This window comes from Cydia fagiglandana, chromosome 7 (genome assembly GCF_963556715.1).
Source record: "Cydia fagiglandana chromosome 7, ilCydFagi1.1, whole genome shotgun sequence".
Taxonomy (NCBI): domain Eukaryota; kingdom Metazoa; phylum Arthropoda; class Insecta; order Lepidoptera; family Tortricidae; genus Cydia; species Cydia fagiglandana.
In genome coordinates, this window is record NC_085938.1 from 15,002,201 (window position 1) to 15,027,571 (window position 25,371).

Genomic DNA, 25,371 nt, shown 5'->3' on the forward strand with positions numbered 1-25,371 from the left:
ACGAAATGAACTTAAGGTGGCCACTGACAAGCCTTCCAACAGTCCAAATAGCGTGGCTGCAATCCAAAATCGGTCCGTGAATGTCAAAAACGTACAACGTTTAATATTAGGATGCCGTCCATTTGGATGAATCCATTGTAACGGCATCCATTTGGAAGGCTCGTCAGTGGCCTGCTTAACGAAACGAAAGGGTTATTTTTTGCTTTAATAAGTTTACTTTTAATGTAGACAAATACAGTGTAGGTACCTATGTTTTTTTAGTACATCGGTGGCCAACAAGCTTACGACCCACCTGATGGTAAGCGGTCACCGCATTCTATGGACGTCTACACTCCACTACACTACACTACACATGCGCGTTGCCGACCGTTTTAAAACGTATAAACTTCTTTTTTGGAGATCTCTATTCATAGGTACAGCGCGGCTTTGGACTGATTTGAAGGACCCAAGGTGGCATCCAGGTGCTCCTGTCCAAAGGTGACAGCAGTACTCAATATATGGGATCAGTCTACCCCAGAGTAAAGTATGGCGGTGGCCTCCCTTTATTGAGCACACCGAGTTTTTTTTGATACGAGCGCAGCCTACCCAGCAAGGTGGCTACGAAATTATTGGACGTCACTGATGGAGATGTCAACACCGATCGAGGCTCCCAATTAGGGTTTGCACGACGGATCTGAAATGTATGAGAAGATCCGTGGATTCGGATCCAGATCCGGATAATTTCATACATTTCGGATCCGGATTGCAAACCTTACTCCCAATACTCCCTGACATGGGAAGGGATGTGCCTTGAAAAATGAGGTTTTCTTAGCGGTAAACGCGCAAATTTGAGTCATGGTAGGATTGAATCGGATTAAATTGTCCTGATCCCACACCGAAACTCTGGATAGAATGCCTCGATACCTGACACAGTTATTTCTACTATTATTTTATGGGGTCACTTCCCCATCGCTATTTCAGTTCAGTCCAGTTCAGTTATCAGTGCAAATACCACGAACAATTATTAGAAGGCAGAAAAGCAAAGCAAAGCTTCACTCCAGAATTTCTTAACAAAAGTTATAAGTCTCGAAAACTACGAAAAATCGGCTAACATCTGGTACATGGGGTATATTCTGATAACCCACGACGAGGATTCTAAAAAAAAATTATGGGCGTCAAGGTTTGGACCAGCCTGTAGGTATACAGGGTGGCTAAAAAATAACTGCATTTTCGTTGCCAGGCAGGTTTTTGGATTATACTGAGCAACTTTTACTATAATTGATGAACTTTTATTGACCCACAAAAAAAAACATAATAATAGCAGTACCTTCAGATCCACAGCGCAGGCTTCGTCACTATACAGATAGCTCATCCACCTCAGGTTTCGTCAAAATAAAATGTATACTTTCACATATGTCATCCGCAACACGCATCGTCAAATTTAAAAGAAAATTGGTACACAACACAATAACAAGCCATAAACCTATATCCTAATCCGGTAAGCACCCGGCACAAACGTCCCCAAAATACCAGCGGCGTTCCCGCGCTGAATAGCCAACGATATACGCTGGACCAGGTACGAACCAGACCTAGGATCGCAACCCCTATCCCGCAAGCGTTTTCCCAGATCCCTCACAAAAACCTTCGCCTCGGTACACCAAGGACCAGCCGACTCAACAGCGAGAGGGACAAAATCGTAAACCGGCTTCAAGTTTGAGTACTTGGCATGTTTCTGTCTCGCAGCGTTCTCCGCAGCCCCCCCAGCCGCACGTATTGCCTGTGCAAGATGCGATGCGGCAAAGGTGCTCACACATGTAGCATCCCACAGCAGACTCCGACCTTTAGCCCATGGAACAAGAGTGAGACCGTCTGGCCTCTTCCCGTCCGTCCGACTAAGACCCTGAGGTTCCAACACGCACGGCAGGTTAGCCGACACCATCGCTCTGCGCACAATATCATTAATGGCATGATGTCGAGGAAACCTACCAGCACACCGCGCACAACTCAATCCATGGTGCCCGTTTGCCTCCACCATCACCCCACAGACGCACAAATGAGGCTCGCACACAGCACATCCGAGCCTTAAAGCAGCACCAATCCTTAGGGAGTCGTTATCCAACAACGTCCCCAAGTGCGACGACGGCAAGGCGTGCAGCCAGGCCCCAGACTCCGGTGCAACCACCGCTTTTAACCGAGCCAGCTCTACCCCCGATGCGCCTTCCAGCAACCGTTCGTACATCTGACGGCATAAAACGTCATCCCAAGACCTTTGAGCCCTAAGGTCGTCAGGCCGCGTGTCGTCAGAACAGCGAACGGACCACTCATCCAATGCAGCACCCAGAAAAGGCATATGAACATCCCTCTCACTGATGGACAAAATGCGCGCAACCAGACCCCGCGATGCGTGCGAGGAAGCAAGAAATGCTACAAGCCCCACGTCCTGCATGCGACGTACTCCCAAACCGCCATGTCGAATGGGAAGAGCAGCCTGACACCACTGAAATCCCTCAAACCTGACATTGAGGATGGTCTCTAACCCGCTTTGGAGGACCTGATCGAACTGCAACACAACCTGCATATGCATCCACGTCGGCGCTGTTCTCAAAGTGTATGTCACGCGTGGAATCGACAAACAGTTACGCAACAACACCAGAGACACGTGCGCCGACAAATGCTGCAAGTGTTTCACAGACTCCGAAAGCGCCACGGTCTTCTCCTGGACCACCTGACTAACCCCTTCCGGAAAAATTGGCGCCCCAAGAAGCGACAGCGATGACCTCTCCACCAACCTCAAGCCGGGCAAAACCGCTTCGAAATCAGCTATTGACCCCCCCTATCCGACTTTTACTATTAGTCCAACCCCTAAGTCGCGAAAAAAATTTGGCTGTTTCCTACATTTTGGCTGGTCCATTTTCTATGGGAGGGTAAACTTTTTTTTCGCGATTTCGGGGTTAGTCCCGTAGTAAAAGTTGCTCAGTCCCAAAACCCAAAACCTCCCTGGCAACGGGAATTTAGTTATTTTTTAGCCATCCTTGTATAGTACTGTCGTCCGCATATCGATGAATGTCGTCGATAGACAACATGTCACAGATATGCAGCAGCTATTGAAGCAGCCGGCCTAGCCAAGGTTACAATCGCTATCGCTTCGACAACGAAAAGCATTATGTCTCTCTATCACTCTTCCTTATTAGTGTGACAGTGACAGTTGCGTTTCGATCGCTACAGAGCGTAAGCGATTGACATCTTGGCTACGCGGCCAGGTTCCGTCTACTACGGCTCATATGCGCCTGCCGGACAAAGGGCTAGCGATCCATTTGCATAGGTAGTCTCTTGGAGAGTCCATAAGATGGTAACTTCGACAGGAGACCCCTAACGGAAAAGACGCGCTAACACGGGACACAACTCTGAAGCACTCGGCCCGCTCGCCTTATAAAACGAAAGCATAGCAACTCCCGCCTTGATGGAAGTTTCTTGCATAGAGTATTCGCACTGCGGGATGGTGGGCGGTAGGGCGCTACCGTCGTCTGTCAAGGTCGAGTTCGAGGCAAAAAGAGTAAGAGTAAAAGATCGGCTTTCTCTTTTGCGCTGCGGGCCAGAATACCATCCGCATTTCACACTTCACAGTGGTGGTAAATATGACTGACAAAAGTTTCCCTGCTGCCTTTTAGCAAGGCGGAGAGGTACAGGTCTTTTGCTCATTTTGGCGCCCCCCCTTGGACGGCGCCCGGGGCACGTGCCCCCTCCAACCCCCCCCTAGTTACGCCTCTGTTTGGCAGGTCTTGGCATAAAATTCTGTTGTAAAATAGGTATTGTTAATACGATACGAATTTTGTAAGTAACTGAGGAAAAGGCCCCTTTCACTTTTTCTGACTATATGAACCCCCGAAATTGAAATTACGCAGGTACTTTATTATTAGATAACAACTAACGTATGATTACGCGAAACTAAGATGAACATTACTCGGACTCAAGTTTGCAATTACGTAATGGTCATAGCCTAGAGTCGTGCGTGAATATTGATTGCCCAATCACTTTGCATTTAACAAGCCAGTCAAGGTCACGGGCTTATGATGATTTTCATTTATTTTGTTTAGTTTATTAACTAGTACGTACGTACAGCGTACAGCTATAATTAGACTACTCGAGAAACTGGCAACGGTGAAAAATAGAGATATTACTCCTAAAAATACGTTCGTCTTGATGTCTAGAAAAATGTATTCGAAGCGTGTATTAGCACACAAAAAATATCAAACGTTATAAACAAATAAGTGTTCCGTGAACAAAGTTTTGTACAAAACACTAAAAAGGGGGAACAGTAGATATTTTTTATTTCCCCAATATCTCAAAAAGTATTAATATTTAAGAAACCAAAATTAATAATCTATAAGAGGAGGATATTTCCAATAAAAAAATATATACTTGCAGAACTGTATCTCCATTATTTATACTTTTTAATCAATGCTGAACACAGCCCGCCTCATTTTCGGGAAACGCGCGCGGCGTGATAAAGCGATTATATACCTAACATTAAATATAATTTTAAAGGTACATATTAAATACTCATTGAAAATTTAAAAAAAATATGGTGTATTTAAACATGTCAATAAATGTGCTACTTGTAGCAATTTATCTTAAAGTTATTTTCTAAATAACTTTTATACAGTATGTAAAGGGGCCCACTGATTAACAGTCCGCCTGTCAGTTGTTCGGAACTGTCAAAATTTTGTTCTAACTGACAGGCCGATAACGTCCGGCAGACTGTTAATCAGTGGGCCCCTTAACTGAACAAAAAGCAATTACACAAACCCGTTAATGTTTAGGTCATACTAAGCAACTTTTACTACAGGACCAACCCCGAAATCGCGAAAAAAATTAACGCTCCCATAGGCAATTTCAACGCAAAATGTATGAAACATCCAATTTTATTTCCGCGTTTTCGGAGTTGGTCCCATAGTAAAAGTTGCTCAGTATGTCCTAAACATTAACGGGTCTGAGTAATTGCTTTTCGTTCAGTAACATACTGTATATCTTTGTTAATAAACAAAATTTTCTCGAACTTCCTTCTTTATTGAAAACGAAAAAAAATGTAAGTTTAAATAACTAACTGTCGTTTTCTAGAGCCCTTCTCATGTATTTACATGATTCTCTTGATGCTCTTCATAGCGTTTGACCATCTCATACGTGCCCCACCCCGAGCACTATCACAATCACAGCTCTTTAATATCACAGTTATACTCAATATTTAATTAGATGTGCCGTGGGCCATGGTTTTTATAAAACTATTTAATATGAAATAAATTAAGACGTAAAGTTATTTTTTTCGGTATTTTACTTGGTAGCCGGTTAACATTGACACACTTTATTTTAATTCAAACATCCTTGCTCTTTACAAATAAAAAGCAACATCCCACTTCAATTTCTCAGCAATATCAGACTGCACGGAATTCATTGTACTTGAAGCCGAAGATTAAAGATTATATATTATTAGATATTAGATAGTGTGTGCGTGCGTGCGTGCGTGCGTGCATGCGTGCGTGCGTGTGTGTGTGTGTGTGTGTGTGTGTGTGTGTGTGTGTGTATTGGGCTCCATCCGTACATGTCGCGTCGTCCGTACAAAATAAACTCAAAATTTAAAACATCCTAATTTCGCCAGGCGAAACCTCCATTCAGCCAATACAAGCGGAAAAATAAACACGACGCGTAAACCTACTATACTACTCAATTCCATCGGTTCTAGAAAATTCTAATTGTTGTTTACACACAATGTCTAGGAATCGCATGCAGGAATGAATAACACGAAACGCGGTCGTTTCTGGTTCGGTGGAGAATCATATTTTAATCAGCGGCGCCATTTGCGGCGGGTATTTCCTGTATAATACACGCATTTACAAAGGATGACGTAGGATCGCGTCAATGTGGATCTGTATTAGCGGAACAATGCTGGGGACTCACCAGCAGGCACCATCAGCCGTAAAAGTGCATGGCGAATTTATCAATGAATTCATTCATAATTTTTCCATGCTTTTTAGCAGCAATGTTTCGTGGTAGCATGTTTGCGATCCCTGGACACCCCCCCTTATTAAACGGCACATTGTGGGAAACACCGCTGTGGATGTATATAATGGAGTAGGTCCCTCCCCCTTTTTCTCAGTAGAAAGAGCTGAGAGGAGTCTCACATACCCCTGCAAAATGGGCCCACCTCAGGCTCGGGGGACCATGCGTAGCCACATACCCACACTGTCAAAAAATAGTGACTTACTATGTATACCTATATGTTACCCTGAAAAACCGGAATCAGTTATAGGGAATTATTTCAAACTTCTTTCGAGTAATAGCTTATATTTACCGACTTCTTACTTGCTTCTTAAGCCCCCTCCAGACTATGTGCGTGAATCGCGGCGCGACGTCGCGGAGCGAACATATCGCGAAGTTGACGTATGTCTCCACACTCGCACACTTCATGGCGATTTCGCAGTTTGGTTTGCGGCAATATGGCGGAAAAGCATCAGCTGCTCGAGTTTAACTGTTAGTTATCTATGGCATCATACGTGATTTAGCTGTTTTTCTATTTTGTTTTATTGTAAAACCGTAAAATATAGCTGCTTAATATAATATAATCATAATATAATTCATATTTATCTTGCCACAGAGGAGCCAAAATATTGTGTAATGTGGAGTCTTGCAAGTTCGCGCTTCGCGTCTCCTTTGACGCGGGCCGAAATACCGACAAAAAACGGAGAACAAGGCGCGAAGGCGTGAACAATCTGCGAAATCGACGCCACACTTGCGTTCGCGGCTTCGCCCGCGATTCACGCGCATAGTCTGGAGGGGGCTTAACTCAAAGGAATGGATACTTCACTCACATAAAACAAATACTTATTTATGCCCACCCACATTTGCAATGTCTTAGAAAACATATTTTCGAAGAACTCAAGAAGGCACTTAAGTAAAACGGTTGCATTCTTAATGGTTATGTGGTTAAGAGCGATGATAGCCAACGCTGTAACAAAAAACCGGCCAAGTGCGAGTCGAAATCGCGCACAAAGGATTCCGTACCATTACGCAAAAATCGACAAAAAAAATAGTTTTTAGTAGGTATTTGTTGTTATAGCGGCAACAGAAACACATCATCTGTGAAAATTTCAATTGTCTAAACTAAATTGTAAGTAGGGAGCTAGCTCACAATTTAGAATAAGAATTGAATATGCTAATCTTGGTTGATTATTTCAGGGGCGTCTAAAATTTCGTGATCTAGTCTAGCCAAAGCCTAGCACATAATCTATTATGTATTTCATCAATATAAAGTGGTTTTCAATTGCGTAATTGTTCAGTGGATAGACTAGATAGATAAATTCGGTTTCATATGCAAAATATGTGCAACTTGACAGGCGACCTAGATATTCAGGTGCAGTTTTAAGTATTACAACCGGAGTTTTTATACACTAATTAACCGTATAGGACTTAAATATTTATACAATGAGCCCAGGGCACATATCAGGGCAATGCGTGGGGCAATGAGAGACAGGGCCCGATAACATGGTCTCATAGAGATTTGTCTGTAGACCTGTTCCCAAAATTTGATACCGATCACCGAACGACACGAGGTTAATTTCTGTACATATTGACGCTAAAACCCCTCCCGACATACGGCGCGATTCGGGAAATGAATTAGAGATTCACTAGATATGAAATAGTAAAGATATGTGACGTGCGACTGGGCTTATTAGACGCTATTATTACTTAACGCCGCTCCAATATTCAGCCGGGGCAATGGTACCTTTTGCCGTGGAACGTCACATATTCACTATTTTATATCTAGTGAATCTCTAATTCAATTCCCGAAGCGCGCCGATAGTCTTGCGGGCCCATCGCTATAATACTTATGCATCAAAGGAGTGATCAAACCATAGCATCAAACCGTTCATTTTCTTTGTCCAAACAGAGCACGGCTGCAAATAAAGGGCTAAGTATCTGTTAGTTTTTACGTTTTGTGTAATTAATCTTGCGTTATGAGGATCTAGTAATATATTGTGCATAAGAACAAAAAGTAATTAATGGTGGTTCCGGGGCATATTTTTAGGGTTTTAAAGCGGCTGACGAATGGAAACCCTGCACGTTACCTGTTTAAAGTGTTTAAACGCTCAGTATAATTGGGTAACATTGCTCGGTTTCCTCATTCCTTTAAAGGATGCAAAGACGAATGACCGGAAACAATCTAGCGAATAATTTACAATCTTATATATATAGGCCCAAACGGAGATGGCGGGATGACCTGGACAGCTTCCTGAACAACTGGCCGGGGGAAACACCAAATCGGGAGTCATGGAAATCAAAGGGAGAGGCCTTTATTTGCCCAGCAGTGGGACACTCAATAGGCTAGGAATAGGTTAGATGTTGTGTATATATATATATATATATATATACACAACATCTAATTTAATAACCAATTAAGCATCATCAGCTATATACCTATATCTATCTATATATATATATATATATATATTAGATGTTTTCAGAAACGTTAAATTATAGCAATTTTTACAATCGTGCGTAACTATTAATTATAGAATTTCGTATCATAAATTGCTTTTCCGAAATAGGCCCAATATAAATTTCGTAACTCAATAAACGCGTGAATGAATGAGTATATAACCCTTCCGTGCTCATTTGGGTGCGTGATGGAACCTAATCGATTAATAAAAAATCGTCTGATTTGTTTCCACGTTGTTAATTCTATGTAATGAAGTTATGTGAAGCAAGAATTGTGGTAATCGAACGATAGTAAGAGTGATCTCGAATAATCATGCATGTTTGGTATCGATTTTAGGGTCAAGTTATTTAAGAAATACTTGACAGTGGAATTATTTTTCATTGCTAGTAGCGAATAAGTATGAGACCCGCCATCAGCCGGGCTAGCACATGATTGGCGTGACAGTATCTCGTGGCAAGATAGACTACGCGTCCCTCTTTTGTTAAAATACTTAGTAATAGACGGGTAGTCTATCTCGCCGCGATATACTGTCGCGCCAATCATGTGCTAGGCCTACAGAGGGTACTTAAGGGGCCCACAGATTATCAGTTCGCCGGACGATATCAGCCTATCAGTTAATAGCAAAAGGTGACGGTTCCGAACAACTGACAGGCTGAACTGGTAATCGTGGGCCCCTTTACTGACTTCGCGTAGGGACTAGCTTTTCAGCCGCCAATAGAATTGCAATTGCAGTCAACTGGCTTGTAAATACGTACCTACACGCACGTTGATTTTGTAGTGTTCTTTGATTGTGTATTTTCATCACGATGGACACCTGTCTATCCGGATTAAATACATAATATTCATTTAAAAGAACCTCAAATAATGGAGACTTCCCTCCTGTTCTACCTACCTACTCAGAATTAGACTTTAAAACACTTAGGTATAGGTAAGTAGGTACCTACACACTTACCTAGAGGTATTTATATCAAAAGTTCAAATGGAGCGCGGAATGTATGTAAATATTAACGTAGCTCCAATAAACTGCAGCTTATCTAGTTATACAATGCTAAACACCAACAACGCGTATGCCAAATAACAGCACTTTGCAGTTTGAAACGTTATGTCGAGTTTAAACCGTCGTATCATGGAGTAATTGCACACATGGACCGTTTGTCTGCACTAAGTACTTATTACTGACCCATCAATTGCCTTACAATCCTTACATAAAGACTCGGTCTTCAGTTATGTCAGCTGGTTAAGGCATCCATTGCATCATAACTGTACTTCCGCGCGAAGCGATAGTGTTTTGTTTATTTTTGCTAATTCACAATTTTCGATTTGCGCGTTATCTTGTAACGCAATCTCGATCGATCGCTATCGTAAATAATAGGTACGTATTTCAACGAGAGAAAGGCTGATTGATTATGTTATTTTAATCTCCCAGGTCATGTCGTTAATTTTCGTAATTTATTTATTATGTCGGGGGTTTTTAATGAGAATAACTATGAGCAATTTTGATGCCAACGATGATACATATAACATTGGCATACATACAGTATAAAATTATTGTAAATACCTATGCAAAAAAATCCTATAAAAATGAATGGCCTAGAACAAGTTGTATGCTGTAGAGCAGTAAAATAAACGATTATTATGCGTCAGAATCTTCAGAGAGCTACTTATTTTACGTAAATTACTTATATCAAGCATTGAACTATTATTTTTATGCAAAACGAAACAAATTAATCTTAAATCACGCTTCTAAATACTTTACCACTAGGTACACTGTCACCTGTAACCTTCCGATAAATAAAGAAAATGCTACCCAACCTTGCTCTGTAGATTATTATTTCATCGTCAATTAATATTATTTAGAAGCACAAATTAAAAGGTCACCAATCCGTGACGCGACTCACGATGCTCTTTTGCAACAGACTACAATTTATGCACACCAAATCGCTGTCAATTCAATGTCGCCTTGACCGAAGATGATAACATTTCATAACATCTATTTACATTTCTAGAGTACCAGTATATAAATGTTGGTTGATCCATAAACAAAAGGAGACCGACGATAGAGTCCGCAAAAAAACAATTGCTCAACTCCAATGCATCAGATTATTTTGCCACAGATCGACGCTTATCAAGAATAGTGGCACAACTCAAAATGAAATGCTATTGCATTTAATATTCTATCTTTTACTGGTAAGATTTAAAATCGTACGGCATTTCATTTTGTTTTATGCCACTATTCATGATAAGCAACGAGATGTGAATAATAAAAGCGGCCAAGTGCGAGTCGGACTCGCCCATGAAGGGTTCCGTAGCAGCAAGAAACATAATAAAATTGCGGTTTACGATTTATGACGTATTAAAAAAAAACTACTAACTAGATCTCGTTCCAACCAATTTTCGGTGGAACTTTGCATGGTAATGTACATCATATATTTTTTTTAGTTTTATCTTTCTCTTACTTTAGAAGTTGCAGGGGGGACACACATTTTACCACTTTGGAAGTGTCTCTCGCGCAAACTAATTCAGTTTAGATAAAAATGATATTAGAAACCTCGATATCATTTTTGAAGACCTATCCATAGATACCCCACACGTATGGGTATGATGAAAAAAAAAATGAGTTTCAGTTCTAAGTATGGCGAACCCCCTAAATTTTTTTTTTCTATTTTTGTGTTAAAATCTTAATGCGGTTCACAGAATACATCTATTTACCAAGTTTCAACAGTATAGTTCTTATAGTTTCGGATAAAAGTGGCTGTGACATACGGACGGACAGACAGACAGACAGACATGAGGACATGACGAATCCACAAGCGTTCCGTTTTTTGCCATTTGGCTACGGAACCCTGTCTCCTGTTCCATTCAAATAAAATTAGAATGGAACAGGAGACCTTTTTATAGATCTCTGGGCGGCTAGAGGATAGAAGGCGACGCATTCGAATCTAATTCTAAGTAAGTACCTACTTATTAGTAAATGCCGACTAAAATAATAATAATATCATTTGGTGAAAGCAAGCCTAACGCAAGTATTTAACTATTTACCTACACACAATCACCATTATGTTTCACAGATTGTAAACATTGGAAGTGTGTGAAGTCTTTTTACTAAGGGTACCTACATCAGAGAGCTTGGTAAAGAAAACGCCATTGTGCTTTATATCAGCAAACATTGACCCCTAGCATTAGACAATTATGGAGAATCAGCGGTTTTCGCAGAGTTTTGGCATTGTCTTTATTGTTAACAGTATTCAATAAATCATCATCAATCAACTCTAGGGCAAGCCATCATAGTCAATATCGAAACAATCTCGCTGTTAAGCCCGATTTAGACGATGCGAGAACTCGCATGCGAGTATCATACCATTGCGGGTTTTGATTGGTCGGTTGAATTGGACGTAATCCACAGTCCGCAATGTAACTAAAATCGCATGCGAGTTCGCGCGCCGTCTAAATCAGCCCTTAGGCAGGCAGGTGCGAAGCCAAATCAAGGTAGGTAGGTACCTGAGATAATATATAAAGTACCTACAGATGTAGTGCAAAATTATTTTCCATCGTATTTTCACGGAAACGTACGAACGTATCTTGCTATTTCAGTCAGTCTCAGTTCTTCATAATTAATTATTCTGTACCAGAAAACTCATGCTCTCTTTTCAACGCTTATTAACAGTAAAGGATGACTCACGTTAGACCGGACCGTGTTGGGCCGGAGCTTCCAGCGCATCGTTTTCTATGGAAAGCATCACATGATCTCCTGTCATGTCATAGAAAAGTAAGCGCCGGAAGCTCCGGCCCGGACACGGTCCGGTCTAACGTGAGTCATCCTTAAGTAACGGGCGGACGCAAAAAAAGTTTACATTCTTCCGTCAGATGCGCCAGTTTACCTGGATATACAGAAACGTAACAAACTCATTTTCACCGACAATAAAATCCCCACTGCCTCTACACTTGCTAATATTTGCTAATATGTATGCAAATGCTCAATTCCGAGTGCCATATATATGCACTCAAGTGTATGTGGCACCTGGTGAATAAACACATCAAGTGTTGCGCAACTCGCGTAACGCATGCGCGTGCCGTACAGAGGAAGCGAGGAAGACGGTGCCTGTTACCGTAGGTCACTGTATGAATTGGAGCGTACTTTGATCTTAAAATCTGCTTAGGTATACAGTATCTATCAGAACGAAAGGCAAAGAAAGAGACCCATTAATGTTTAGGTCATACTGAGCAACTTTTACTATGGGACCAACCCCGTAAACGCGGAAAAAATATTGACTCTCCTATAGGAAATTTCAATATCAGACCAGCAAAATGTATGAAACATCCAATTTTTTCCACGTTTTCGGGGTTGGTCCCATAGTAAAAGTTGCTCAGTATGACCTAAACATTAATGGGTCTCTTTCTTTGCCTTTCGTTTTGATTCATTCTGTATAATATTGATATGATATGATCGGCATTGCACCTAGCACAAAATGCACGCCATTGCAACTCTCGAAATCTCTAGAACTGTGTCTGTCTGTTTGTGTGTTTGTATGTTTATTCGCGATAAACTCAAAAACTACTAAACTGATTTTCATGCGGTTTTCACCTATCAATAGAGTGATTCCTGAGGAAGGTTTTCCACGAGACTGTCGCTTACATAACGCTTTTGCCTTGTATGGCAGCTACCTCAATAAAATACGTGAATCTCGAGAATATACTGCCAATTTGTTAGCCAAGTCATGAAATATTACCTGACCCAATATCGCTTACTCAGCATTTCCAGAAGTATTAGAAGAATTGCGTTATGTAAGCGACAGTCTCGTGGAATGCCCCAGGTGTATAATTCTTCAAGCGAAGCCGGGGCGGGTCGCTGGTTATTTATGTATATATATATAGTATCAATGTGACAACACCTTGATTCTATTTATAACTTCGAAACGTAAAATTGGCCTTGCCTGACTGCAGTCATAAAAGTATTTAAGACATATTTTTGTATCACATTACACAGTTGAGTCTTCGTATTCGTTTACAGTTTAATGATTTCTAATTTTATTGTTGCAAAAAATTGGCAATATATATAATATTATTACGGGCGATATTCAAAGAGCCATACGGCATGGCAGATGTAGAATTATCGGTAAATACCTTTCATAGCTTGTAATACTGTATATATACTGTAATTTTGTGTAATTAATTAGTTTAGTTTAACTTATGTTACATAGGGAAAAGCGGTGTTACCCAACACGAGCGTATTTTTGCTTACAGGGTAGCTCCATCCCTTTCATCATAAATATGTGTATTTTTTAAGAAATGGATAATAGTTATTTGTTTTACAAGGGAGCAAAGTTGTTGTTTAACCGCTCGTGCTAATATTGATACCCGAGCAGGCGAAAGATTCCATAATTGAACCACGAGCGTAGCGAGTGGTTTGAGAAATGGAATCTTGAGCGTTGCGAGGGTTTCAAAGCACGAGGGTTAAACAAAATTTGCCCCCGAGTGAAACACATAATTTTTCACCACACCAACCCGAAGCAAATATTAAATGTAAAATATCAAACACAATCAAACTAAATCAAATCCAAATGAATGTTATTAAATATTTATCATCCCAAATCATCATTTAAAAGTCAATTCAACCAGGAAACATAAGATAACAACTCAAAATTTGCATTTGATTACTTTGCCTCACATGTGAATAAAATGCAACTTTGCTATCAGTTTTTGAAGCGCAAAGTAAGCCTTTCCGAGCTGGTGTGGTGAAAAGAATTTTGTATATGTATAGCTGTTTAGAGTTCAAAATTAGAATAGATTCTAAAAGTTAAAAATCACCGCCTATTTACTCCTGGCATCAAAATTCCCTAACTCTACTATCATGTTTCAGGCAAATGAGATGATAAGGCTGCACCTGACGGACCGACACCTTCGTGTGATGCTGTGGTGCATCCTGCTGGGACTGCAGCCAGCGTTCGGTGGCATACTAGACCCGTTCAACTGGGCCAGATCTGACAGAATTGAAGTTAACATCCCTTGGTTGCCATGTAAGTTTACTAAATTATTTATTCATCTATTTATTCACAAATAAGCTTCCAGTCTAGTTATTATAATATACTATGTTACACAGGTTACACTTACAGTATTAGAATTACATGTCAAAATTTCAAAAACAGAGAAACAAGTTCAATAAAATATAAGATTATATCCTCTTCTTCAACCTAGCGTTTTCCCGGCCTAGCGCCAGGGTCCGCTTTCCTGCTCTATCTTCTCCACTTTGCCCGGTCCTCGGCATCCTCATCAATAATATATAATTTAAAAATAAATTATCGGTTCCAATAAATTGGTAACACGTATGATAAAAAATGTCAACGTCAGGTAACCGCAGAGATGTCTCTCTCGTTCAGAAAAGCGATAGCTGTTGCAGCGGGAGCGATTGCAGCACAGCGCGTGCGCCTGTCACAATTATTTTGTTAAACAATAAATTAACCAAAGGCGTTCACTACCAGACAATAATATAATGATCCTATTAAACTCGAATGGAGATACCACTTTATGGCCTGGGACTTTGAACTGAGCGGCTACCGCGAAAACCGATATTCGCAAATTGCGGGGATCTTTCTCTTTTACTCCAACGAAGGCGTAATTAGAGTGACAGAGAAAAATCCCCGCAATTTGCGAACTTCGATTTTCGCGGTAGCCGCTCTGTACTTAAACTTACTGTCGCGTCGAAAGTCCGTAAGCACCAATTTGTGGATTTAATCCCCTCAAATTATTCTTAAAGTTACATTAAAGCTTAAACGAATTACTTTGAAACTAAGCATAAGAGTTTTGATTTAACGTTTTGAAAATACAGTATTTTTAAACAAATCAAAATAATATTTCAGTCGAAAATGAAACGAGATGCTACGACGAGCTCGGTTGCCTGAACATCACAAGGAGTTGGTACCACCTCATCCACCGGCCCTTCAATGTGTTCCCGCTTCCTAGAGTCGTTATAAACACAAGGTGAGTACAATAATTTGGGACTCTGGCCTGATAGAGTTACACCAAGAAAAATCTGCGATGGTTTTAATAGCACACGGCGTGCAAGTGTTATTTTAAACGTCAAACTTCTATGAAATTAATGATGTACAAATAACACTTGCACTGTGTGTGCTATTAAAATCGTTGCAGACTTTTCTTGGTCTAATTCTCTGTATAATGCTACCTCTAAGTATACTTTGAGGTCTCAGACTGACAGTGACAAGTATGATCTATTTCTATTTGTTGAGTCTATAAGGAAATGTTCTTCTCTTTTCAGGTTTATTTTATACACAAAGAAAAATCCCACCGACGGTCAAATACTGAATGTGAACGTGAACAAAACTATAGTGAAATCCAACTTCAGCCCGCGACGGCTCACCAAGATGATCATTCACGGGTTCATCGACACGCCTCTGTCCAACTGGGTTAGTTAAAATGTCACAACACACTTATTTTAGACTTTTAGACGTATATAACCTCGTGAGTCTAAATGTACATAGAGTTGGACCAAGAAAATTCTGCAGCGGATTTGATAGCCCACGCAGTGCAAGTGTTATTTGTACGTCATAATTTCATAGAAGTTTGACGTTTAAAATAACACTTGCACTGCGTGGGCTACCAAATCCGCTGCAGACTTTTCTTGGTCTGACTCTATTCGTTGCTATCTAATTTGAACCTTTCTTGAAACAAAGAAAGAATAATTTCTTTTGTTTCATAATGAAACAAACAAAATTTATTCCAATTTACTTATACAAGGTTCAAATTATAAATTGGAAAACTTTCTATGGTTGGTCTTGCGAGGTTAAAGCTACGGATTGTATGTGGAGAGATCAGGATCAAGACCGAGAATATAGTCTAAATTTTATACAAAAGAAGTGCAAAGTGTGATGTAAAGCTGTATTTTTGATATGGTAGACTCAATGGTTAGACACCTTCGACAAATGAAAACTTTTTTGCGCTAGAAAATATTGGTCGAAATGACATAATCAAAAATACACTCTACCTTTTTAGGAGTTTATTTTTTGTAAGATTTGACGTATATATCCTACATCGACACTGTGTTTCCGTAGAGTTTCCTTTCTCTTATATAATAGTTTTACCTTTCTGCAAATGATATATTTAAATTACTTATTGCTCAACTTATAACTACCTATACGATTTCATCAACACGACACTATCAGACTGAGATAGTAACAAACCACAAACTTACTTCTTAACACCATAACTACAGCCTGAGGCGATTCTCCTAGATTATTAAATTTATTACACAGATACTTACGCGCTTTTGTCCCAGTTACTTAATTACGATAACGCCAATAAATACTTACGAAGCTATAAATAGTTTAAACCTGCTTTAAATGCATTTTTCCGCTCCCTTCTTAATATTCTTATCTTACATCCCAATTGTTCTTCGAAATAATCCTAGCTGCCAGTAAATAAAGTTCATATTGAAAACAAAAGTAAAATATAAATAAAGTGATGTTGTAAAAAGTCAACTTACATCACGGCTATTATTACAGACTTTTATCTGATTTTAAAGCATCTTAAGGGCCATTACGTGCCAGGTGAAAAAGATGGGGAACTGTTAACGTTTGTTTTATTGTTCATTAGGTACCTACCTATATTATATTTTATGATAACATAGGCTAATTAAGTTATGTTAATGTAAATTATATCATATCGACATAACTTATAATGATATAATATCATGTCGTAATTTTTACGGGCAAAGATCAAACCAATTTACAGTTTTTTATCGGATAATACATTAGTATTTACTATTTTGTATCCAATCATTTAAATATTGCTTTTGTCACGCAGTCTATTGATTAGTTAAAAAATCGGCTAGTTAGAAAAACCTCGATGATGCTCGAAAATTCATGCTTTAAAATAAAGACAGCCAAATTATAATATTTTTTATTTCGTAAATAAAATTAAAACTCAGTTTTCATAAACACAGTTTGAAGATCTTTGATAACCATATTTCAGCATGTTAGCCTATAGGTATTTTTACGTCATTCGCTCATTCGTTCCAAATCAAAATAATCCCTAGAAAATAATCTGCCATTACCGAAATTAAACTTTTATTCTCCTTTTCTTTATTTATTTTTTACATATAAAATATATGTTTTTTCTGATTGCGTAATAGTCAAATAGAGTTCTAATAATATGTAAATAATTGTTATTTTAGATGCTAATTGTGTTGATAGGTCAGTGAGATGAAGGACGAACTGGTGAAGGCGGGCGACTTCAACGTGGTGGTGGTGGACTGGGCGGGCGGCAGTCTACCGCTATACACGCAAGCTACCGCCAACACCAGGCTGGTTGGCTTGGAGGTGGCGCACTTCGTCAACACACTACAGGTAACTGACTTCAACGTGGTGGTGGACTGGGCGGGCGGCAGTCTACCGCTATACACGCAAGCTACCGCCAACACCAGGCTGGTTGGCTTGGAGGTGGCGCACTTCGTCAACACACTACAGGTAACTGACTTCAACGTGGTGGTGGACTGGGCGGGCGGCAGTCTACCGCTATACACGCAAGCTACCGCCAACACCAGGCTGGTTGGCTTGGAGGTGGCGCACTTCGTCAACACACTACAGGTAACTGACTTCAACGTGGTGGTCGACTGGGCTGGCGGCAAGCTACCGCTATACACGCAAGCAACCGCCAACACCAGGCTGGTTGGCTTGGAGGTGGCGCACTTCGTCAACACACTACAGGTAACTGACTTCAACGTGGTGGTGGACTGGGCGGGCGGCAGTCTACCGCTATACACGCAAGCTACCGCCAACACCAGGCTGGTTGGCTTGGAGGTGGCGCACTTCGTCAACACACTACAGGTAACTGACTTCAACGTGGTGGTCGACTGGGCTGGCGGCAAGCTACCGCTATACACGCAAGCTACCGCCAACAGGCTTTCAACGTAATGAACACTCTGCAGGAAACGATCTGGATTTACTTAATGACCCTGTTTGCCTCACTTTCTGGTCGTGCCCATAGGCGTATGTCATGTTCAATAGCGTAGACAGGCGTGGACGAGGGGCTGTTTCATGGAAGGGTCTCGCTCTTGCTTCTCACAGAGCGTGAGCGTAACTACTGTAGTACTACTAGTTATTCTGTGGCGTAACTTAGTTGAAAAGGAATATTTTATATATGATCCATTATTAGGTGACAGTTGTATTGTATGAATTAACCGCTATATATAGGTTTTTTAATGGCAATTTTTTTTACTATACAACAGTGTGTGATAATATTTTTTCAGAAAGACCACGGTCTGAACCCTCTTGACGTTCACATCATAGGCCACTCGCTGGGTGCCCACACTGCGGGTTACGCCGGGGAAAGGATACAAGTAAGCTGTCTATAAAAACAAACGGCATACATCACACTAGAAATATTTGTGATGTTTAGAGGCTACGCATAGCATAGTTTGTTCTCCATAAAATCACGATCAGTACAAATGCTCCTAAGAATTAAATTATTCACTTGCTTCGTTGATAACGCACACCTAGCCCACTAAGGGGCCCACTGATTAACAGTCCGTCGGACGGTATGTATCGGCCTGTCAGTTGTTCGGAACTGTCAAAAAATGTTCCAACTGACATGCCGATGCCGTCCGGCTGACTGTTAATCAGTGGGCCCCTTTACCTTATAGAAAAAATCGTCGATTACCTTGTTACTAACAATAGATTTAATGATTGTCTTTAATCTAGCATATTACTTAGGGATTAGGAAGGATAACAGGCCTGGACCCGGCCGAACCATATTTCCAAGGAATGCCGACCAATGTGCGCCTCGACCCGACCGACGCTGAATTCGTAGACGTCATACACACAGACGGAAAAAGCATTTTCCTTTTAGGTAATGCTTCCACGTAACTATGACTGTGTACTTATCATACTTACCCACTGGCTTTTATTAATCCATGACGCACTTTCTTAGATAATGACGCATGTAATCCGTTATCACGTTAACTTAGATCTAAGCTTTGTTGCTCTTTTTCAATAATACGTACTAACAATATGGTAACCTATGTATATTTATATATATTGTAAATATCAATATTCGGGGTGATATCAGATGTGTGATCAGAATTTTATTATGTCATTTTCTAAATTAAGATCTTTTGACCCGTTAAAATCTTGGTATTGTGTTCAATCCAGAGCTTTTATTGGTACAGTCAGTGTCATATAGTAGGTAGCATAGCATCCAAAGTATTCAAATACTTCGGTACGCCATACAAAATAAATGGCGAACCTTACTATTTGAATACTTTGGATGCTACCTACTATATGACGCTGACTGTTCCTATGAAAAATAATTTCGCTCTTACAGTTTAGGCTGACTTCATCTTAACGCTATTTCTGAGTATAAAACAAGCATTATTTTCTGTTGTAATACTTGTAATGGATGTCATAATTGATAACTTTATTGTTTTAGCATTTATTGGCGTTATTAAAACTTTACTGTGTTTCATAACTAGATTGCATTGTAAGTGCGTTCAATTAAAACGGATATATATTGTTTCCTGACTACATTTCCGATATCATCCTCACCGCTTATTGCTATTAATTCCATCAAATTCATGAATATATATTTTCTATGTATTTATCGCATACGGTAACTAATCATCCACGTGTTTTGTTCACGCGTGCGACAGACTTTGTGTTTATGGCAGGATATGGGATGTCGCAACCCGTGGGCCACTTGGACTTTTACCCGAACAACGGGAAGGAACAGCCGGGTTGTGACCTCACCGAGGGCCCGCTGGTGCCCCTCACGCTGGTCAAACAGGGCCTGGAGGAGGCCTCGAGGGTGCTAGTGGCTTGTAATCATGTTAGAGCTATTAAACTTTTCACGGAATCTATCAACGGGAAGTGTTCCTATATAGGTAAGCATTCGTTCAATAGTAAGTTGCATGAATAAGTTTTGTATTATGAATAGAAGAATGTAAAGGGCATGTCGACCAAAAGTTCACACAATTGATTGGTTAATTATTTATTACAAGATATAACAGAACCTCATCGAGTTTATTCAAACGACTATCGATATTGAATTGTTTGTGTTTCAGGACATCAGTGTCCGTCGTACCAACATTTTCTCGATGGAAAATGTTTTCATTGCGGCCACGGATGTGCGATCATGGGGTACGCATACTCATTATTATCAGGAAAAAAAACGATTCTTAAGAGCATATTTTACTTTGTCTTTTACCATCAAAACGGAAACGGAAATATTAAGACTGCAACAAGCAAGCGCTGTCAAGTTTTGCGAAAACCAATATCTCTTGAATTTGGAAACCATTTTTGAAAATTTCCTATACATATATTTATGCTAATACGTACAAAGTAACATGCAAGTAACTTTATAATATCAGATATATTATCTTGTTGTTAGTTTCCACGCCGACAGTTCTCCAGGCTTGATAACGAACAAGAACAATCAGTCGGAGAACGAAGTGTACCCGTCTGAGGAACAAGAGACTATCGGAGCTAGGTACTATCTCAACACTGGTAAAGAACAACCATTTTGCCGTAAGTACTCGAAATTAAGGCAGAGTTTGTGTACCATCCAAGGATCCACGTTTGTATCATTTTAGCGTGCCAGATCTCAAGATTCATCGTGATCTCTTCGCGTGCAAAATGTCCAAACTGATGATCATGAACATGATCCGCAAATAAGATATGATACACTGAAATGGTACAACTGCGGATCCGTCTTAATGATGTTTCAATATTTATTAACCGTTAGATCATTTCGTTAATATTAAAGTCTGAAGTATGGTAAAATCAAAGATTTACCAGCCAACTCGTATTGGTAAAAGCCCAAAATGTTATTATAGTTCAAGTCTTACTTTTACCGACGTTGGCTCGGTTTACTTTTATGGCACTAAAATTGTGACAAAAATATATGGGTGCAGGAAAGAAAATTTACCTAAACATGGATTAATTATAGTTATGGTGATTTTAATAAACTTTAACTTTTTGTTTCAATATCATAATAAGAAACGATACATGTAGAGTTAACCATCTTTATTTGTGCTTTCTTTCAGAACGCCACTACAGGATCGCTATACAGCTAGCTAACCCGAAAGGAGCGGAGTCTTGGGTTCAGGTAAATTCAAATCTAATATCTCGGTATAAGACGGCCTTCTTTGCTTTAGTACCTAATTACTATTGATTACTCAAAAAGCGCAATTTCGACCATGTGCAGGTTTTATTCGTAGTAAACAAAAATTAGTCGATTCAAAAATGTACGCTAATTGTTATTTTCAAGTGAAAATTGACAAATTGGTGGAATAGGGACCAGGGTGTAGGCAACTTGTAAGTCCAAAGGAACTTTGTAATCGTTATTTTGAAGTGATTTAGGTATAATTTACATTCCATATTATGTACCTAATTAATAATTATGTACGTAATATGTTCGCAATAAATGCTTTGTCTTTGTCTAAACAATTATCTTTTAACAGGGCTTCTTAAAAGTGACGTTACTATCTGACCGAGGAGTAATTCGAGGGATGGATTTAACCCCGAGTAATTACGTCAAGTAAGACCATTCATTCAACGGTTCTACGAATCACAGACTGTTCTACTAAATACTGTAACTGATTCGATTTGTGATTTCAGATTAGAACATGGAACATCGTTCACAGTAGTTGTCACACACCCAATGGATTTGGGTGGCAAAGTTAGAAAGGTACCTACACCAAGTATTTTTTAACCATGTATATTTTATCCGTCCTCAATCCTTACCCAGCTCCGACTGAAAACTCGTCTATCCACCATATGCCAACAGCGCATACTCTCATATTTCGGACACACAGTGCGCAGAGGCGACAAAAGTTTGGAGAAACTGATTGTGATTGGAAACACCGAAGGCAGAAGATCACGCGGTCGTTCACCAATAAGATGGACCGATCAAGTTTCCTCTGCTTTCTACACGGAGGACTCGTCATTCTCTGCTCTACAAGGTCGTCAGAGACGCGTTTGACAGAAACCGGTGGAGGCAGATCATCCGCTCTAGATGCAACCCTGATACTGTCCACGAGATCCTCAGACATGAGGGACCGACCAAAGAGAGAGAGATTTTACCCGTCAAAATGTTAAATATCCTTAATATCATACACATCTGTGTGCCTTTAAAATACGGGAACAGAAGAAACAACTTTTGTTAGTGTCCTATTGTAAAACGAGAAAGTATGGAGTAAGTGAGACATTTGCTTGCCCCTCGAGGTCCCTTATCCAGGATTCACTGTATAAACAATAAACACGTAATTCATATTGTGATAATACGAGGCTGCACTCACAAGCATCTTGTTTCGCAGGTGGAACTATCGTGGGAATACGACATGAATGTGCTGGAGCCGCGGTCTCTGTGCATCCTGTGGTGCAACGACCGCTTGTACGTCAAGTCGGTGCTGGTCGACCAGATGGAGCTGCCTAGCAGAGGGTAAGTAAAGCATACCAAATTACTGAAATGACCTACACCAGTGTTATATTTTATACAATTAATACATAGGTAATGGAAGAATTGCAAAAATTGTGATTAACACAAGTATACACCGGTTGGAAAGCCATCTAGTTTTTTTTCTGTGGAATTAAAGCATAAGAAGGTACCCTATTTCTATGGTCCTACCTATAGTACTTATTCAGTTCGATGGAATTTAATTCATACTCAATTGGAACAGAGTCGTTTTTGTTTTGTTTCGTAAAATTTTGAAAACAAGACCAAAATAGCCGGTATTACTCCGGTAGCCGTTTAAGAAGTGTAACACTCTTACGGTAGATGTCGCTAAGGGTCCCCTTGACCTATAATATGGTGGAAAGATTTGCTGGCTATAGATGAGGTGAGGTGGCTCAGATGGCAGAGCGCTGGGGTATCGATCCAGAGGCCGTGAGTTCAAGACTCACCCAAGACAGTAATTTTTCCACTTTTAAATTTATTCTAAGCTTAATAGCATCGTTCGCAGACGTTTCTGCTTGTTAAAAATTAAAAGACCAAAATCAACTCTATTCCCTGCACTAAAAGTTCAAATTTCAGTGGCAAATTCTGGATTTTACATTTGTATGGCTGGGCCTTAGGAGGTTATATCTGTGACCCGGACCGGGCCCGTCCCATTAGTGTTCTCAAACTTGTAAAAGTGCCCGTGTAATTAATAGTTCGGTACGCCATACAAATTATATGGTGTACCGATCTATTTGAATACTTTGGATGCTACCTACTATACAGGTTGATTTCGGGGTCGTGTGGCAAGAGAACAAGACATCATACAGAATTCAAAGATGACCACAATGATGTTGTTAATTATTGTTTATCACCAATAATGATGATTATTTTTCAAACGACAAGTAGAAGAAAACATTTTTGCATACAATTTGGTCACCCTACTCAATGTGACGTTTTGTCGTTTTCCAAACAACATATGTCAAAAGTCATAGGGTGACCATGATTACTTAATATAAGATACATTTTACTTGAAAAATAAGCAAAATAAAACTAGATCTATTTTAATCAAGTACTACCATATGATAATATGGATCACTTACAGAGTCAGAAAAAGTGAATTTGGATCACGACCCAGAAATCAGCCTGTATATGACGCTGACTTTTTTTTGTGTTTTTTTTATAAGTACGCAGTAAGTTCATAACCTTTTTAAACTATTTTTAATGGCATGCCCTTTTTCCCAGGAAACGCAACGTAGACTTCAGTAGTAAGCTCTGCACGCCAAAGCGTGAATTCGCCGAGATCCCCAACCGCGGCTCGGCCAGTTTCTACGACAACTGCGGCAGGTAGCGGCGCCATGCCGGCGCGTCGGCTTTAGCTTCCACCGGCCGCACACTGTGCCACCCTGCTACTTCTCTAACATTGGCACTGTGTGTCTGGCACCGAACGTGAAAGAGACTGTACATAAACGGCGGAAACGCAACGTTTGATTCGTGAATCCGTTGCCGTACAAGAAACGCCTGTGTACAGGGCCGGATTTCCGCCTAGGCCCAGGCAACCTAGCAATGGTTTTGTGATGGAGAAGGGCCCTAAATTTCCAGTGCTATACCAAGTGCCTAGGGATCCGAGGTCTCTGAATCCGCGCCTGTCTTTGCACTCAAATGCAGTCTACGGTACTTGAAGATCTGTCATGCAGGCGTATCTCATCATATCAGCCGGAGCACGTCCACTATTGGACAGAAATCATGCTCATGTTCAAGAATATCCACATTTTGGTTGTGCGTGCCTTCATTCAAATCAACTGACTAGATTGGTCCACTATTTTAGAGGCTTTTCCACGTTGTACGATATGTCCGGTATGTGGACGAAAGGCGATATCTTACCGGTACAAAAAACATTTGAACATCACAAGAAATTAAAATAGTGAAGTATTTAGTGATGTGGATATTGTGGATGGATCGGGGAGTGAGGAACCAGTGACTGTGAATCCCAGTGATGATTATATACAGGGTGACGTGAGATTCTGTACCTAAATTATAAACTTGTTGACGTTAATGTTTAAGGCGCTGTTGAATACTCGTTTAAATATAGTTTAGGTATTGAAGTAAACTTGTTTCGAAAGTATTTGTGGCCAATTTGGATCTTATTAAACTCAACGTATAAAATGGTAGATATATTTTCGATGATATAATTCTGTTATTTATTTATTGAGGGTTTATGTTTTTTTTCTTGCGGTTGTTGTAAATATAATAAAGTTAAGTTTGATAAAAAAAAGTAAACACTATATCTATAAGCATTTATACAAAGTAAGTCTGAACAAATTTTATTTATTTAAAGGTGATTTTATACTTGCCGAATAAAATTGCTAAAACCTATATTTTTCTTTTACTTCCTTTAAATAGAAAAAAATCCTTCAAAAGATAGTAATATTCCTTCGTTCACCGTTCATAGTTTACTAATT

At 40.0% G+C, this 25,371-nt stretch overlaps 1 protein-coding gene across 1 annotated transcript in view; it reads left to right on the forward strand.

Annotated features, from left to right (window-relative positions):
• LOC134666014 (pancreatic triacylglycerol lipase-like) overlaps window positions 1-25,285 on the forward strand; it is a 48,850-nt gene extending 23,565 nt beyond the window's left edge. The window contains exons 2-15 of the mRNA XM_063523095.1: window positions 14,328-14,484; window positions 15,325-15,445; window positions 15,741-15,888; window positions 17,674-17,826; window positions 18,729-18,818; window positions 19,192-19,327; window positions 20,145-20,357; window positions 20,538-20,613; window positions 20,864-21,000; window positions 21,519-21,580; window positions 21,936-22,012; window positions 22,093-22,162; window positions 22,791-22,915; window positions 24,155-25,285. Coding sequence (XP_063379165.1) covers window positions 14,337-14,484; window positions 15,325-15,445; window positions 15,741-15,888; window positions 17,674-17,826; window positions 18,729-18,818; window positions 19,192-19,327; window positions 20,145-20,357; window positions 20,538-20,613; window positions 20,864-21,000; window positions 21,519-21,580; window positions 21,936-22,012; window positions 22,093-22,162; window positions 22,791-22,915; window positions 24,155-24,260 — 1,662 coding nt within the window. The 5' untranslated portion in view covers window positions 14,328-14,336 and the 3' untranslated portion in view covers window positions 24,261-25,285. The remainder of the gene's footprint in view (window positions 1-14,327; window positions 14,485-15,324; window positions 15,446-15,740; window positions 15,889-17,673; window positions 17,827-18,728; window positions 18,819-19,191; window positions 19,328-20,144; window positions 20,358-20,537; window positions 20,614-20,863; window positions 21,001-21,518; window positions 21,581-21,935; window positions 22,013-22,092; window positions 22,163-22,790; window positions 22,916-24,154) is intronic.
• Window positions 25,286-25,371: the final 86 nt, after the last annotated feature.